General features: G+C 61.3%; 4 protein-coding genes across 4 annotated transcripts; all 4 read right to left on the bottom strand.

Moving 5' to 3' along the window:
• Window positions 1-1390: 1390 nt before the first annotated feature.
• On the bottom strand, window positions 1391-2944 carry LOC309603794 (inositol 1,4,5-trisphosphate receptor-interacting protein-like 1; the record flags this gene model as incomplete). Its single annotated transcript, XM_082338701.1, has 1 exon — window positions 1391-2944. One exon carries the CDS (start codon window positions 2942-2944, stop codon window positions 1391-1393), a length of 1554 nt encoding a protein of 517 aa, XP_082194827.1.
• A 2340-nt stretch (window positions 2945-5284) lies between these two features.
• LOC309603793 (inositol 1,4,5-trisphosphate receptor-interacting protein-like 1) lies at window positions 5285-6838 on the bottom strand (the record flags this gene model as incomplete). The annotated part of the gene is made up of 1 exon (XM_082338700.1): window positions 5285-6838. One exon carries the CDS (start codon window positions 6836-6838, stop codon window positions 5285-5287), a length of 1554 nt encoding a protein of 517 aa, XP_082194826.1.
• Window positions 6839-9170: 2332 nt separating this feature from the next.
• LOC309603792 (inositol 1,4,5-trisphosphate receptor-interacting protein-like 1) lies at window positions 9171-10724 on the bottom strand (the record flags this gene model as incomplete). Its single annotated transcript, XM_082338699.1, has 1 exon — window positions 9171-10724. The coding sequence occupies one exon, from the start codon at window positions 10722-10724 to the stop codon at window positions 9171-9173; it is 1554 nt and encodes a 517-aa protein (XP_082194825.1).
• Window positions 10725-13064: 2340 nt separating this feature from the next.
• LOC309603791 (inositol 1,4,5-trisphosphate receptor-interacting protein-like 1) lies at window positions 13065-14618 on the bottom strand (the record flags this gene model as incomplete). Its single annotated transcript, XM_082338698.1, has 1 exon — window positions 13065-14618. The coding sequence occupies one exon, from the start codon at window positions 14616-14618 to the stop codon at window positions 13065-13067; it is 1554 nt and encodes a 517-aa protein (XP_082194824.1).
• Window positions 14619-16761: the final 2143 nt, after the last annotated feature.

Here is a 16761-nt window from a genome sequence, read left to right as displayed (position 1 = left end):
CAGTGAGTACACGGAGGCGCATCAGCGGTGCGTCTCGCTTGCTCCCTGCCGAGCCAGAGCTGCCTGGGAGTTTCTCGGTCCATGTCAAATGGCCGCCATGGCCTTTAGAGTGAAAAAGGAGAGCAGGGCAAAAATCTTCTGCCACACAGCTGCCGTCAGGCCACTGCTTCTTATAAACGGGCCATGTACTGCACAAGTGCATGCTTTGAACTGGAGACATCTCAAAAGCTTTCTTTAACCTTGCTGCCCGTGCTAAGTCTCCCTCCTTAAAGTGGTGGGAACCTGAGCTCGCAGGTCATGCGGCGAATGAGTCTCGTGCTCGTACGGGAGCCAGAGCAGCCAGAGCCCTGCTCTGCAGCCGTGTCACTTGTCCGCTGTGCAAAGGGCTCCCCACTCCGACAGCGGGATACCCGCCTCACTGGGGTCGCCCAAGGGCAACGCTGTCAGGCTCCCAGGGCTTGCTTTGCATATGGCTCCCAAGGAAGCCGCTTCGGCCTCCCTACGGCACACAGACAATGTGCACAGCTGTGGAGGGTGACAAATTATGCCGCTTGCCCCAGCGCAGGAGCACGGACAAGTAGGAGAGCCTCAGCTACAGAATCAGTGAAACCAGAGCCCACCGCATCAGCTCTTCTGCAAAGTGCTCCCTGAGTCTGTAGAGCCGAGCAGTCAGCGCACTATGCCTGTGTTCCCCGACAAAGTGATGCACAGGCGCTCACAGACGCAGCACTTGTTCAACAGGCCATTTAGTGGCAACTTCGCACAGGGTAAAGCTCCCAGAAGGAACGGACTCCGTCGAAGAGGCGAGGGCGGTCGCTGTCCAGGTGGTAACGGGAGTCTTTGTCACAAGCCTCCTTGCAACGGCCTCTTCAGCTGCATCAGGCCTGACTGCCCAGAGCGTGCTTTAGCTGTGGAGGAAAGGTGTGGCAGCGATTCCCAATGCCGACTGAGCAGTGTCTTCTCCGTCTCCAGTGTGCTCAGTTCTGTGGCACCAGCTCCCCGGGGAGCGTCTAGGCTGGGTAGGTTCTCCACCCGGACCCCAGTGAACACACAGAGGCACATCAGCGGTGCCTCTTGCTTGGTCCCTGCCCAGCCGGAGCCGCCAGCAAGAATTTCTGGGCCCATGTGAAATGCCATCCTGGCCGCAGCCAGTGCGAGGGGAAAGCAGGGCGAAACTAGTCGTTGTCGCCACTGTAGCTGTCAGCGGCTGCTGTGCTGGGGACAGCATCGAGGGGAGACCACTGCCGCTCTTGGCAGAGGGCTGCTGCGCAGGGTTTGCCCTTCCCTCTCTGTGTTCCGCGTTCTGGCCTTGTTTTCCCTGCGGTATGAGGTCCTTGTCCGTCGTCAGCTGTCAGGCCCTGAAACACAGCTCTGTGCGTGAAGACCTCCTTCAGCAGCCGTAGATCAGCAGTCTTGTGAGCCGATCTTGCAGCTCATCGAACTCGCGCAGTGCCTCGGCGTAGGTGGCTGGATCCTGCGCCAGGCTCTGGAAGAGGTTGAGTGGCTCAGCTGCTTGGAAGGCTGGGGGCAAGACGATCTCCTCAGGCACCCTCTCGTTGCCAAAGAAGAAGTGGTCGAGGCGTTTCTCCTCCAGGCAGCAGCGCAGGTACTGCATGATATCCTGCAGCCGCAGCAGGAAATCCCTCCTGCGCCAGCCTGACAGGGGTAGGGTGGTCAGGAGGTGCATCACAACTGTCTTCAAGGTATAGGTGGAAAAGCTTGTGCCCACCAGGATGCGGGCACAGAGCTGCAGGCATTTGAGGTGGAAGCTGTCACGTGGGGCGTGCCTGGCCATATGCCTGAAGAACTTCACCTCTGCCACAGCGTAGCTCTCCGACCACATCGTGCTTGGGGTGGAGACGGCCTCTGTAGTCTGGCTGCTCAGGAAGATGCCCGAGTCGCCTTGCTGCACCCCGAGTATCATCTCAATTAAGAGACTTCTTTTGCCGTCTTTTGTCACCTGGAATTTGCAGGAGCGGCTGGAGGGCAGCACCCTTAGACGGTGGTTGGACAACTCGGGCAAAACCACCCAGGCGGCTTTCACCAGCTGCTGGAAGCAGCGGGCAGTTTTCTCCGCATCTAGGTAGGAGCCGGTGCAGAGGGTGCGTAGGAGACTGGGGTCCTGATTCCTCCTCAGGTCCTCTTTGGGGTGGTGGAGGAAGCACAGCGTGTTCTCCGCCAGCTGCTCCCTTGTGCAGGTGCACACCAGCTCCACGTGGATGCAGAAGTTCCTCGCTGGCATCTCCCCTGCCGTGCCCAGCTCCAGGTGGAAGGTGTGCCCACGGGGAGGCCGCAGGGGCACGAGCAGACGGTAGATGATGCCTTTCTCATCGGGACTCCAGCCTTCGAAGGCGCTGCCCACCCCGATGGCTGGTTGCAGCACTGGGAAGAAACTATTTGACAAGAGCACTTGGAGGACACGGAGGAGGTCGCCCACCAAGTCCTTCACCACCTGGCACTCTGTGGCCAGGTTCTGAACTGGCCACTGTATGTGCTCCTCAAAAAACCTTCCCAGGTAATCTGCATCATCGTCGTCGTCTTCCTCCTCCACCTCTACCTGCTCCCTGTCGCTGCTGGAGCTCTCCTCGTCGCTGCTGCTGGCTGGCTGGCTGACGGCTCCTCTTCCTCCACCGCCAGACCGCCAGCAGAGCCCCAAGAGCAGGACCAGGACTCCAGCAATGGCCCAGAACTGCCACTGCTGCAAGGCAGCAAAGAGCAGGGCTCCCCAGGAAAAGCCGCTCTGCTCCTGGGCCGTCGGCTCCTGTCTCCTCTGCTCCTGGCTCCTCTGCTCCAGCTCCTGCAGCAGCCGAGCCATCTCCTGGCTCAGCTGCTCCGCACGCTGCTGCATGCGCTCGCGCGTGGCCTCATCCAGCTCATCACCGACCATCAGCAGGTTCAGAAAGATGCTTTGCACAAGCCAGAGGAGGAATTTTGTGGCAGCCATGGCCTGCAGGAGGAGGGAGAGAAGGGGTTCAGTGGGGCTGCAAGGGAGGGAGCTGGCGGTGGGGGGAGCAGGGATGGGAGCTGCAGGGGGCTGGCGGCACGTAGGAGAGGGTGCGAGGCAGCTGGGAGGCAGCAAGGCCTGCGCCCAGCCCCGGCGGCGGTAGAGACTCCGTGCCCTGCCCAAGGCGCTCGCGTGAGCGGCTGGGCCCTCGATGCAGGGTGACAACCCACCGTGCCGGGGCCCGTGTTTCTGCCCCAGCCCTCGTCCAGCCCAGCCTCCGCCTGCGTGGGCACTCACCGCTGGCCCAGGCCGTACTGGGGCAGCGCTGCCTGCTGGCGCCCCTGATAACCGCCCCCATTGTGACTCGTCACAGGCGCCAGAGCGCATCACAGGCACGCCCACCGGCCAGCCCCGCCCTTCGGCCCCACCCCGGCTCAGCGACTCACAGCAGCCCCAGGCAGCTAAGGCCCCCCACACCCACAAAGTACAGACCCACCCGCGCGGACAGGGCTCCCAGGGCCTCCCTTTCCAAAGCAGGCAGAGGCCCCCCAAACCCTTACCAAAGATCACATCGGGTGACGTGACCCGTGGATGCTTTGCTCCTTGAAATGCAATCCCGTGAGATGGGATCAGCTCCCTTGATGCTGACCTCCGTGCTCGTGGACATGGGTGTGCTCTTGGTGCCTTCGTCACACCGATAGGTGGGTGGTGGCGTATACCCTGGCGGCGGGACGGGGCCTGTCCATGGCAGGATCTCTGTTCCTGCTGTGCCACTGCGAGAGGACATTGCTTCCAAAGAGACGTTTCCCAAGGGTGGAGATTGCCCAGGGGGCAACGCCCGCTGCCAATAGAGCACCGTCTTCTCCATGCCCAGCATCTTCAGTTCTGCGCTACCAGCTCCCTGGGGAGTGTCTGGGACGGGCAGATTCTCCGCCTGGACCCCAGTGAGTACACGGAGGCGCATCAGCGGTGCGTCTCGCTTGCTCCCTGCCCAGCCAGAGCTGCCTGGGAGTTTCTCGGTCCATGTCAAATGGCCGCCATGGCCTTTAGAGTGAAAAAGGAGAGCAGGGCAAAAATCTTCTGCCACACAGCTGCCGTCAGGCCACTGCTTCTTATAAACGGGCCATGTACTGCACAAGTGCATGCTTTGAACTGGAGACATCTCAAAAGCTTTCTTTAACCTTGCTGCCCGTGCTAAGTCTCCCTCCTTAAAGTGGTGGGAACCTGAGCTCGCAGGTCATGAGAGGGTGCGGCGAATGAGTCTCGTGCTCGTACGGGAGCCAGAGCAGCCAGAGGCCTGCTCTGCAGCCGTGTCACTTGTCCGCTGTGCAAAGGGCTCCCCACTCCGACAGCGGGATACCCGCCTCACTGGGGTCGCCCAAGGGCAACGCTGTCAGGCTCCCAGGGCTTGCTTTGCATATGGCTCCCAAGGAAGCCGCTTCGGCCTCCCTACGGCACACAGACAATGTGCACAGCTGTGGAGGGTGACAAATTATGCCGCTTGCCCCAGCGCAGGAGCACGGACAAGTAGGAGAGCCTCAGCTACAGAATCAGTGAAACCAGAGCCCACCGCATCAGCTCTTCTGCAAAGTGCTCCCTGAGTCTGTAGAGCCGAGCAGTCAGCGCACTATGCCTGTGTTCCCCGACAAAGTGATGCACAGGCGCTCACAGACGCAGCACTTGTTCAACAGGCCATTTAGTGGCAACTTCGCACAGGGTAAAGCTCCCAGAAGGAACGGACTCCGTCGAAGAGGCGAGGGCGGTCGCTGTCCAGGTGGTAACGGGAGTCTTTGTCACAAGCCTCCTTGCAACGGCCTCTTCAGCTGCATCAGGCCTGACTGCCCAGAGCGTGCTTTAGCTGTGGAGGAAAGGTGTGGCAGCGATTCCCAATGCCGACTGAGCAGTGTCTTCTCCGTCTCCAGTGTGCTCAGTTCTGTGGCACCAGCTCCCCGGGGAGCGTCTAGGCTGGGTAGGTTCTCCACCCGGACCCCAGTGAACACACAGAGGCACATCAGCGGTGCCTCTTGCTTGGTCCCTGCCCAGCCGGAGCCGCCAGCAAGAATTTCTGGGCCCATGTGAAATGCCATCCTGGCCGCAGCCAGTGCGAGGGGAAAGCAGGGCGAAACTAGTCGTTGTCGCCACTGTAGCTGTCAGCGGCTGCTGTGCTGGGGACAGCATCGAGGGGAGACCACTGCCGCTCTTGGCAGAGGGCTGCTGCGCAGGGTTTGCCCTTTCCTCTCTGTGTTCCGCGTTCTGGCCTTGTTTTCCCTGCGGTATGAGGTCCTTGTCCGTCGTCAGCTGTCAGGCCCTGAAACACAGCTCTGTGCGTGAAGACCTCCTTCAGCAGCCGTAGATCAGCAGTCTTGTGAGCCGATCTTGCAGCTCATCGAACTCGCGCAGTGCCTCGGCGTAGGTGGCTGGATCCTGCGCCAGGCTCTGGAAGAGGTTGAGTGGCTCAGCTGCTTGGAAGGCTGGGGGCAAGACGATCTCCTCAGGCACCCTCTCGTTGCCAAAGAAGAAGTGGTCGAGGCGTTTCTCCTCCAGGCAGCAGCGCAGGTACTGCATGATATCCTGCAGCCGCAGCAGGAAATCCCTCCTGCGCCAGCCTGACAGGGGTAGGGTGGTCAGGAGGTGCATCACAACTGTCTTCAAGGTATAGGTGGAAAAGCTTCTGCCCACCAGGATGCGGGCACAGAGCTGCAGGCATTTGAGGTGGAAGCTGTCACGTGGGGCGTGCCTGGCCATATGCCTGAAGAACTTCACCTCTGCCACAGCGTAGCTCTCCGACCACATCGTGCTTGGGGTGGAGACGGCCTCTGTAGTCTGGCTGCTCAGGAAGATGCCCGAGTCGCCTTGCTGCACCCCGAGTATCATCTCAATTAAGAGACTTCTTTTGCCGTCTTTTGTCACCTGGAATTTGCAGGAGCGGCTGGAGGGCAGCACCCTTAGACGGTGGTTGGACAACTCGGGCAAAACCACCCAGGCGGCTTTCACCAGCTGCTGGAAGCAGCGGGCAGTTTTCTCCGCATCTAGGTAGGAGCCGGTGCAGAGGGTGCGTAGGAGACTGGGGTCCTGATTCCTCCTCAGGTCCTCTTTGGGGTGGTGGAGGAAGCACAGCGTGTTCTCCGCCAGCTGCTCCCTTGTGCAGGTGCACACCAGCTCCACGTGGATGCAGAAGTTCCTCGCTGGCATCTCCCCTGCCGTGCCCAGCTCCAGGTGGAAGGTGTGCCCACGGGGAGGCCGCAGGGGCACGAGCAGACGGTAGATGATGCCTTTCTCATCGGGACTCCAGCCTTCGAAGGCGCTGCCCACCCCGATGGCTGGTTGCAGCACTGGGAAGAAACTATTTGACAAGAGCACTTGGAGGACACGGAGGAGGTCGCCCACCAAGTCCTTCACCACCTGGCACTCTGTGGCCAGGTTCTGAACTGGCCACTGTATGTGCTCCTCAAAAAACCTTCCCAGGTAATCTGCATCATCGTCGTCGTCTTCCTCCTCCACCTCTACCTGCTCCCTGTCGCTGCTGGAGCTCTCCTCGTCGCTGCTGCTGGCTGGCTGGCTGACGGCTCCTCTTCCTCCACCGCCAGACCGCCAGCAGAGCCCCAAGAGCAGGACCAGGACTCCAGCAATGGCCCAGAACTGCCACTGCTGCAAGGCAGCAAAGAGCAGGGCTCCCCAGGAAAAGCCGCTCTGCTCCTGGGCCGTCGGCTCCTGCCTCCTCTGCTCCTGGCTCCTCTGCTCCAGCTCCTGCAGCAGCCGAGCCATCTCCTGGCTCAGCTGCTCCGCACGCTGCTGCATGCGCTCGCGCGTGGCCTCATCCAGCTCATCACCGACCATCAGCAGGTTCAGAAAGATGCTTTGCACAAGCCAGAGGAGGAATTTTGTGGCAGCCATGGCCTGCAGGAGGAGGGAGAGAAGGGGTTCAGTGGGGCTGCAAGGGAGGGAGCTGGCGGCGGGGGGAGCAGGGATGGGAGCTGCAGGGGGCTGGCGGCACGTAGGAGAGGGTGCGAGGCAGCTGGGAGGCAGCAAGGCCTGTGCCCAGCCCCGGCGGCGGTAGAGACTCCGTGCCCTGCCCAAGGCGCTCGCGTGAGCGGCTGGGCCCTCGATGCAGGGTGACAACCCACCGTGCCGGGGCCCGTGTTTCTGCCCCGGCCCTCGTCCAGCCCAGCCTCCGCCTGCGTGGGCACTCACCGCTGGCCCAGGCCGTACTGGGGCAGCGCTGCCTGCTGGCGCCCCTGATAACCGCCCCCATTGTGACTCGTCACAGGCGCCAGAGCGCATCACAGGCACGCCCACCGGCCAGCCCCGCCCTTCGGCCCCACCCCGGCTCAGCGACTCACAGCAGCCCCAGGCAGCTAAGGCCCCCCACACCCACAAAGTACAGACCCACCCGCGCGGACAGGGCTCCCAGTGCCTCCCTTTCCAAAGCAGGCAGAGGCCCCCCAAACCCTTACCAAAGATCACATCGGGTGACGTGACCCGTGGATGCTTTGCTCCTTGAAATGCAATCCCGTGAGATGGGATCAGCTCCCTTGATGCTGACCTCCGTGCTCGTGGACATGGGTGTGCTCTTGGTGCCTTCGTCACACCGATAGGTGGGTGGTGGCGTATACCCTGGCGGCGGGACGGGGCCTGTCCATGGCAGGATCTCTGTTCCTGCTGTGCCACTGCGAGAGGACATTGCTTCCAAAGAGACGTTTCCCAAGGGTGGAGATTGCCCAGGGGGCAACGCCCGCTGCCAATAGAGCACCGTCTTCTCCGTGCCCAGCATCTTCAGTTCTGCGCTACCAGCTCCCTGGGGAGTGTCTGGGACGGGCAGATTCTCCGCCTGGACCCCAGTGAGTACACGGAGGCGCATCAGCGGTGCGTCTCGCTTGCTCCCTGCCCAGCCAGAGCTGCCTGGGAGTTTCTCGGTCCATGTCAAATGGCCGCCATGGCCTTTAGAGTGAAAAAGGAGAGCAGGGCAAAAATCTTCTGCCACACAGCTGCCGTCAGGCCACTGCTTCTTATAAACGGGCCATGTACTGCACAAGTGCATGCTTTGAACTGGAGACATCTCAAAAGCTTTCTTTAACCTTGCTGCCCGTGCTAAGTCTCCCTCCTTAAAGTGGTGGGAACCTGAGCTCGCAGGTCATGCGGCGAATGAGTCTCGTGCTCGTACGGGAGCCAGAGCAGCCAGAGGCCTGCTCTGCAGCCGTGTCACTTGTCCGCTGTGCAAAGGGCTCCCCACTCCGACAGCGGGATACCCGCCTCACTGGGGTCGCCCAAGGGCAACGCTGTCAGGCTCCCAGGGCTTGCTTTGCATATGGCTCCCAAGGAAGCCGCTTCGGCCTCCCTACGGCACACAGACAATGTGCACAGCTGTGGAGGGTGACAAATTATGCCGCTTGCCCCAGCGCAGGAGCACGGACAAGTAGGAGAGCCTCAGCTACAGAATCAGTGAAACCAGAGCCCACCGCATCAGCTCTTCTGCAAAATGCTCCCTGAGTCTGTAGAGCCGAGCAGTCAGCGCACTATGCCTGTGTTCCCCGACAAAGTGATGCACAGGCGCTCACAGACGCAGCACTTGTTCAACAGGCCATTTAGTGGCAACTTCGCACAGGGTAAAGCTCCCAGAAGGAACGGACTCCGTCGAAGAGGCGAGGGCGGTCGCTGTCCAGGTGGTAACGGGAGTCTTTGTCACAAGCCTCCTTGCAACGGCGTCTTCAGCTGCATCAGGTCTGACTGCCCAGAGCATGCTTTAGCTGTGGAGGAAAGGTGTGGCAGCGATTCCCAATGCCGACTGAGCAGTGTCTTCTCCGTCTCCAGCGTGCTCAGTTCTGTGGCACCAGCTCCCCGGGGAGCGTCTAGGCTGGGTAGGTTCTCCACCCGGACCCCAGTGAACACACAGAGGCACATCAGCGGTGCCTCTTGCTTGGTCCCTGCCCAGCCGGAGCCGCCAGCAAGAATTTCTGGGCCCATGTGAAATGCCATCCTGGCCGCAGCCAGTGCGAGGGGAAAGCAGGGCGAAACTAGTCGTTGTCGCCACTGTAGCTGTCAGCGGCTGCTGTGCTGGGGACAGCATCGAGGGGAGACCACTGCCGCTCTTGGCAGAGGGCTGCTGCGCAGGGTTTGCCCTTTCCTCTCTGTGTTCCGCGTTCTGGCCTTGTTTTCCCTGCGGTATGAGGTCCTTATCCGTCGTCAGCTGTCAGGCCCTGAAACACAGCTCTGTGCGTGAAGACCTCTTTCAGCAGCCGTAGATCAGCAGTCTTGTGAGCCGATCTTGCAGCTCATCGAACTCGCGCAGTGCCTCGGCGTAGGTGGCTGGATCCTGCGCCAGGCTCTGGAAGAGGTTGAGTGGCTCAGCTGCTTGGAAGGCTGGGGGCAAGACGATCTCCTCAGGCACCCTCTCGTTGCCAAAGAAGAAGTGGTCGAGGCGTTTCTCCTGCAGGCAGCAGCGCAGGTACTGCATGATATCCTGCAGCCGCAGCAGGAAATCCCTCCTGCGCCAGCCTGACAGGGGTAGGGTGGTCAGGAGGTGCATCACAACTGTCTTCAAGGTATAGGTGGAAAAGCTTGTGCCCACCAGGATGCGGGCACAGAGCTGCAGGCATTTGAGGTGGAAGCTGTCACGTGGGGCGTGCCTGGCCATATGCCTGAAGAACTTCACCTCTGCCACAGCGTAGCTCTCCGACCACATCGTGCTTGGGGTGGAGACGGCCTCTGTAGTCTGGCTGCTCAGGAAGATGCCCGAGTCGCCTTGCTGCACCCCGAGTATCATCTCAATTAAGAGACTTCTTTTGCCGTCTTTTGTCACCTGGAATTTGCAGGAGCGGCTGGAGGGCAGCACCCTTAGACGGTGGTTGGACGACTCGGGCAAAACCACCCAGGCGGCTTTCACCAGCTGCTGGAAGCAGCGGGCAGTTTTCTCCGCATCTAGGTAGGAGCCGGTGCAGAGGGTGCGTAGGAGACTGGGGTCCTGATTCCTCCTCAGGTCCTCTTTGGGGTGGTGGAGGAAGCACAGCGTGTTCTCCGCCAGCTGCTCCCTTGTGCAGGTGCACACCAGCTCCACGTGGATGCAGAAGTTCCTCGCTGGCATCTCCCCTGCCGTGCCCAGCTCCAGGTGGAAGGTGTGCCCACGGGGAGGCCGCAGGGGCACGAGCAGACGGTAGATGATGCCTTTCTCATCGGGACTCCAGCCTTCGAAGGCGCTGCCCACCCCGATGGCTGGTTGCAGCACTGGGAAGAAACTATTTGACAAGAGCACTTGGAGGACACGGAGGAGGTCGCCCACCAAGTCCTTCACCACCTGGCACTCTGTGGCCAGGTTCTGAACTGGCCACTGTATGTGCTCCTCAAAAAACCTTCCCAGGTAATCTGCATCATCGTCGTCATCTTCCTCCTCCACCTCTACCTGCTCCCTGTCGCTGCTGGAGCTCTCCTCGTCGCTGCTGCTGGCTGGCTGGCTGACGGCTCCTCTTCCTCCACCGCCAGACCGCCAGCAGAGCCCCAAGAGTAGGACCAGGACTCCAGCAATGGCCCAGAACTGCCACTGCTGCAAGGCAGCAAAGAGCAGGGCTCCCCAGGAAAAGCCGCTCTGCTCCTGGGCCGTCGGCTCCTGCCTCCTCTGCTCCTGGCTCCTCTGCTCCAGCTCCTGCAGCAGCCGAGCCATCTCCTGGCTCAGCTGCTCCGCACGCTGCTGCATGCGCTCGCGCGTGGCCTCATCCAGCTCATCACCGACCATCAGCAGGTTCAGAAAGATGCTTTGCACAAGCCAGAGGAGGAATTTTGTGGCAGCCATGGCCTGCAGGAGGAGGGAGAGAAGGGGTTCAGTGGGGCTGCAAGGGAGGGAGCTGGCGGCGGGGGGAGCAGGGATGGGAGCTGCAGGGGGCTGGCGGCACGTAGGAGAGGGTGCGAGGCAGCTGGGAGGCAGCAAGGCCTGCGCCCAGCCCCGGCGGCGGTAGAGACTCCGTGCCCTGCCCAAGGCGCTCGCATGAGCGGCTGGGCCCTCGATGCAGGGTGACAACCCACCGTGCCGGGGCCCGTGTTTCTGCCCCGGCCCTCGTCCAGCCCAGCCTCCGCCTGCGTGGGCACTCACCGCTGGCCCAGGCCGTACTGGGGCAGCGCTGCCTGCTGGCGCCCCTGATAACCGCCCCCATTGTGACTCGTCACAGGCGCCAGAGCGCATCACAGGCACGCCCACCGGCCAGCCCCGCCCTTCGGCCCCACCCCGGCTCAGCGACTCACAGCAGCCCCAGGCAGCTAAGGCCCCCCACACCCACAAAGTACAGACCCACCCGCGCGGACAGGGCTCCCAGGGCCTCCCTTTCCAAAGCAGGCAGAGGCCCCCCAAACCCTTACCAAAGATCACATCGGGTGACGTGACCCGTGGATGCTTTGCTCCTTGAAATGCAATCCCGTGAGATGGGATCAGCTCCCTTGATGCTGACCTCCGTGCTCGTGGACATGGGTGTGCTCTTGGTGCCTTCGTCACACCGATAGGTGGGTGGTGGCGTATACCCTGGCGGCGGGACGGGGCCTGTCCATGGCAGGATCTCTGTTCCTGCTGTGCCACTGCGAGAGGACATTGCTTCCAAAGAGACGTTTCCCAAGGGTGGAGATTTCCCAGGGGGCAACGCCCGCTGCCAATAGAGCACCGTCTTCTCCGTGCCCAGCATCTTCAGTTCTGCGCTACCAGCTCCCTGGGGAGTGTCTGGGACGGGCAGATTCTCCGCCTGGACCCCAGTGAGTACACGGAGGCGCATCAGCGGTGCGTCTCGCTTGCTCCCTGCCCAGCCGGAGCTGCCTGGGAGTTTCTCGGTCCATGTCAAATGGCCGCCATGGCCTTTAGAGTGAAAAAGGAGAGCAGGGCAAAAATCTTCTGCCACACAGCTGCCGTCAGGCCACTGCTTCTTATAAACGGGCCATGTACTGCACAAGTGCATGCTTTGAACTAGAGACATCTCAAAAGCTTTCTTTAACCTTGCTGCCCGTGCTAAGTCTCCCTCCTTAAAGTGGTGGGAACCTGAGCTCGCAGGTCATGAGAGGGTGCGGCGAATGAGTCTCGTGCTCGTACGGGAGCCAGAGCAGCCAGAGCCCTGCTCTGCAGCCGTGTCACTTGTCCGCTGTGCAAAGGGCTCCCCACTCCGACAGCGGGATACCCGCCTCACTGGGGTCGCCCAAGGGCAACGCTGTCAGGCTCCCAGGGCTTGCTTTGCATATGGCTCCCAAGGAAGCCGCTTCGGCCTCCCTACGGCACACAGACAATGTGCACAGCTGTGGAGGGTGACAAATTATGCCGCTTGCCCCAGCGCAGGAGCACGGACAAGCAGGAGAGCCTCAGCTACAGAATCAGTGAAACCAGAGCCCACCGCATCAGCTCTTCTGCAAAATGCTCCCTGAGTCTGTAGAGCCGAGCAGTCAGCGCACTATGCCTGTGTTCCCCGACAAAGTGATGCACAGGCGCTCACAGACGCAGCACTTGTTCAACAGGCCATTTAGTGGCAACTTTGCACAGGGTAAAGCTCCCAGAAGGAACGGACTCCGTCGAAGAGGCGAGGGCCGTCGCTGTCCAGGTGATAACGGGAGTCTTTGTCACAAGCCTCCTTGCAACGGCCTCTTCAGCTGCATCAGGTCTGACTGCCCAGAGCATGCTTTAGCTGTGGAGGAAAGGTGTGGCAGCGATTCCCAATGCCGACTGAGCAGTGTCTTCTCCGTCTCCAGCGTGCTCAGTTCTGTGGCACCAGCTCCCCGGGGAGCGTCTAGGCTGGGTAGGTTCTCCACCCGGACCCCAGTGAACACACAGAGGCACATCAGCGGTGCCTCTTGCTTGGTCCCTGCCCAGCCGGAGCCGCCAGCAAGAATTTCTGGGCCCATGTGAAATGCCATCCTGGCCGCAGCCAGTGCGAGGGGAAAGCAGGGCGAAACTAGTCGTTGTCGCCACTGTAGCTGTCAGCGGCTGCTGTGCTGGGGACAGCATCGAGGGGAGACCACTGCCGCTCTTGGCAGAGGGCTGCTGCGCAGGGTTTGCCCTTTCCTCTCTGTGTTCCGCGTTCTGGCCTTGTTTTCCCTGCGGTATGAGGTCCTTGTCCGTCGTCAGCTGTCAGGCCCTGAAACACAGCTCTGTGCGTGAAGACCTCCTTCAGCAGCCGTAGATCAGCAGTCTTGTGAGCCGATCTTGCAGCTCATCGAACTCGCGCAGTGCCTCGGCGTAGGTGGCTGGATCCTGCGCCAGGCTCTGGAAGAGGTTGAGTGGCTCAGCTGCTTGGAAGGCTGGGGGCAAGACGATCTCCTCAGGCACCCTCTCGTTGCCAAAGAAGAAGTGGTCGAGGCGTTTCTCCTCCAGGCAGCAGCGCAGGTACTGCATGATATCCTGCAGCCGCAGCAGGAAATCCCTCCTGCGCCAGCCTGACAGGGGTAGGGTGGTCAGGAGGTGCATCACAACTGTCTTCAAGGTATAGGTGGAAAAGCTTGTGCCCACCAGGATGCGGGCACAGAGCTGCAGGCATTTGAGGTGGAAGCTGTCACGTGGGGCGTGCCTGGCCATATGCCTGAAGAACTTCACCTCTGCCACAGCGTAGCTCTCCGACCACATCGTGCTTGGGGTGGAGACGGCCTCTGTAGTCTGGCTGCTCAGGAAGATGCCCGAGTCGCCTTGCTGCACCCCGAGTATCATCTCAATTAAGAGACTTCTTTTGCCGTCTTTTGTCACCTGGAATTTGCAGGAGCGGCTGGAGGGCAGCACCCTTAGACGGTGGTTGGACGACTCGGGCAAAACCACCCAGGCGGCTTTCACCAGCTGCTGGAAGCAGCGGGCAGTTTTCTCCGCATCTAGGTAGGAGCCGGTGCAGAGGGTGCGTAGGAGACTGGGGTCCTGATTCCTCCTCAGGTCCTCTTTGGGGTGGTGGAGGAAGCACAGCGTGTTCTCCGCCAGCTGCTCCCTTGTGCAGGTGCACACCAGCTCCACGTGGATGCAGAAGTTCCTCGCTGGCATCTCCCCTGCCGTGCCCAGCTCCAGGTGGAAGGTGTGCCCACGGGGAGGCCGCAGGGGCACGAGCAGACGGTAGATGATGCCTTTCTCATCGGGACTCCAGCCTTCGAAGGCGCTGCCCACCCCGATGGCTGGTTGCAGCACTGGGAAGAAACTATTTGACAAGAGCACTTGGAGGACACGGAGGAGGTCGCCCACCAAGTCCTTCACCACCTGGCACTCTGTGGCCAGGTTCTGAACTGGCCACTGTATGTGCTCCTCAAAAAACCTTCCCAGGTAATCTGCATCATCGTCGTCGTCTTCCTCCTCCACCTCTACCTGCTCCCTGTCGCTGCTGGAGCTCTCCTCGTCGCTGCTGCTGGCTGGCTGGCTGACGGCTCCTCTTCCTCCACCGCCAGACCGCCAGCAGAGCCCCAAGAGTAGGACCAGGACTCCAGCAATGGCCCAGAACTGCCACTGCTGCAAGGCAGCAAAGAGCAGGGCTCCCCAGGAAAAGCCGCTCTGCTCCTGGGCCGTCGGCTCCTGCCTCCTCTGCTCCTGGCTCCTCTGCTCCAGCTCCTGCAGCAGCCGAGCCATCTCCTGGCTCAGCTGCTCCGCACGCTGCTGCATGCGCTCGCGCGTGGCCTCATCCAGCTCATCACCGACCATCAGCAGGTTCAGAAAGATGCTTTGCACAAGCCAGAGGAGGAATTTTGTGGCAGCCATGGCCTGCAGGAGGAGGGAGAGAAGGGGTTCAGTGGGGCTGCAAGGGAGGGAGCTGGCGGCGGGGGGAGCAGGGATGGGAGCTGCAGGGGGCTGGCGGCACGTAGGAGAGGGTGCGAGGCAGCTGGGAGGCAGCAAGGCCTGCGCCCAGCCCCGGCGGCGGTAGAGACTCCGTGCCCTGCCCAAGGCGCTCGCATGAGCGGCTGGGCCCTCGATGCAGGGTGACAACCCACCGTGCCGGGGCCCGTGTTTCTGCCCCGGCCCTCGTCCAGCCCAGCCTCCGCCTGCGTGGGCACTCACCGCTGGCCCAGGCCGTACTGGGGCAGCGCTGCCTGCTGGCGCCCCTGATAACCGCCCCCATTGTGACTCGTCACAGGCGCCAGAGCGCATCACAGGCACGCCCACCGGCCAGCCCCGCCCTTCGGCCCCACCCCGGCTCAGCGACTCACAGCAGCCCCAGGCAGCTAAGGCCCCCCACACCCACAAAGTACAGACCCACCCGCGCGGACAGGGCTCCCAGGGCCTCCCTTTCCAAAGCAGGCAGAGGCCCCCCAAACCCTTACCAAAGATCACATCGGGTGACGTGACCCGTGGATGCTTTGCTCCTTGAAATGCAATCCCGTGAGATGGGATCAGCTCCCTTGATGCTGACCTCCGTGCTCGTGGACATGGGTGTGCTCTTGGTGCCTTCGTCACACCGATAGGTGGGTGGTGGCGTATACCCTGGCGGCGGGACGGGGCCTGTCCATGGCAGGATCTCTGTTCCTGCTGTGCCACTGCGAGAGGACATTGCTTCCAAAGAGACGTTTCCCAAGGGTGGAGATTTCCCAGGGGGCAACGCCCGCTGCCGATAGAGCACCGTCTTCTCCGTGCCCAGCATCTTCAGTTCTGCGCTACCAGCTCCCTGGGGAGTGTCTGGGACGGGCAGATTCTCCGCCTGGACCCCAGTGAGTACACGGAGGCGCATCAGCGGTGCGTCTCGCTTGCTCCCTGCCCAGCCGGAGCTGCCTGGGAGTTTCTCGGTCCATGTCAAATGGCCACCATGGCCTTTAGAGTGAAAAAGGAGAGCAGGGCAAAAATCTTCTGCCACACAGCTGCCGTCAGGCCACTGCTTCTTATAAACGGGCCATGTACTGCACAAGTGCATGCTTTGAACTAGAGACATCTCAAAAGCTTTCTTTAACCTTGCTGCCCGTGCTAAGTCTCCCTCCTTAAAGTGGTGGGAACCTGAGCTCGCAGGTCATGAGAGGGTGCGGCGAATGAGTCTCGTGCTCGTACGGGAGCCAGAGCAGCCAGAGCCCTGCTCTGCAGCCGTGTCACTTGTCCGCTGTGCAAAGGGCTCCCCACTCCGACAGCGGGATACCCGCCTCACTGGGGTCGCCCAAGGGCAACGCTGTCAGGCTCCCAGGGCTTGCTTTGCATATGGCTCCCAAGGAAGCCGCTTCGGCCTCCCTACGGCACACAGACAATGTGCACAGCTGTGGAGGGTGACAAATTATGCCGCTTGCCCCAGCGCAGGAGCACGGACAAGTAGGAGAGCCTCAGCTACAGAATCAGTGAAACCAGAGCCCACCGCATCAGCTCTTCTGCAAAGTGCTCCCTGAGTCTGTAGAGCCGAGCAGTCAGCGCACTATGCCTGTGTTCCCCGACAAAGTGATGCACAGGCACTCACAGACGCAGCACTTGTTCAACAGGCCATTTAGTGGCAACTTTGCACAGGGTAAAGCTCCCAGAAGGAACGGACTCCGTCGAAGAGGCGAGGGCCGTCGCTGTCCAGGTGATAACGGGAGTCTTTGTCACAAGCCTCCTTGCAACGGCCTCTTCAGCTGCATCAGGTCTGACTGCCCAGAGCATGCTTTAGCTGTGGAGGAAAGGTGTGGCAGCGATTCCCAATGCCGACTGAGCAGTGTCTTCTCCGTCTCCAGCGTGCTCAGTTCTGTGGCACCAGCTCCCCGGGGAGCGTCTAGGCTGGGTAGGTTCTCCACCCGGACCCCAGTGAACACACAGAGGCACATCAGCGGTGCCTCTTGCTTGGTCCCTGCCCAGCCGGAGCCGCCAGCAAGAATTTCTGGGCCCATGTGAAATGCCATCCTGGCCGCAGCCAGTGCGAGGGGAAAGCAGGGCGAAACTAGTCGTTGTCGCCACT

Source organism: Platalea leucorodia (assembly GCF_965183815.1).
Source record: "Platalea leucorodia genome assembly, contig: HAP1_HAP1_SCAFFOLD_202, whole genome shotgun sequence".
Taxonomy (NCBI): Eukaryota; Metazoa; Chordata; class Aves; order Pelecaniformes; family Threskiornithidae; genus Platalea; species Platalea leucorodia.
This window is presented reverse-complemented; position numbering and strand designations above follow the sequence as displayed.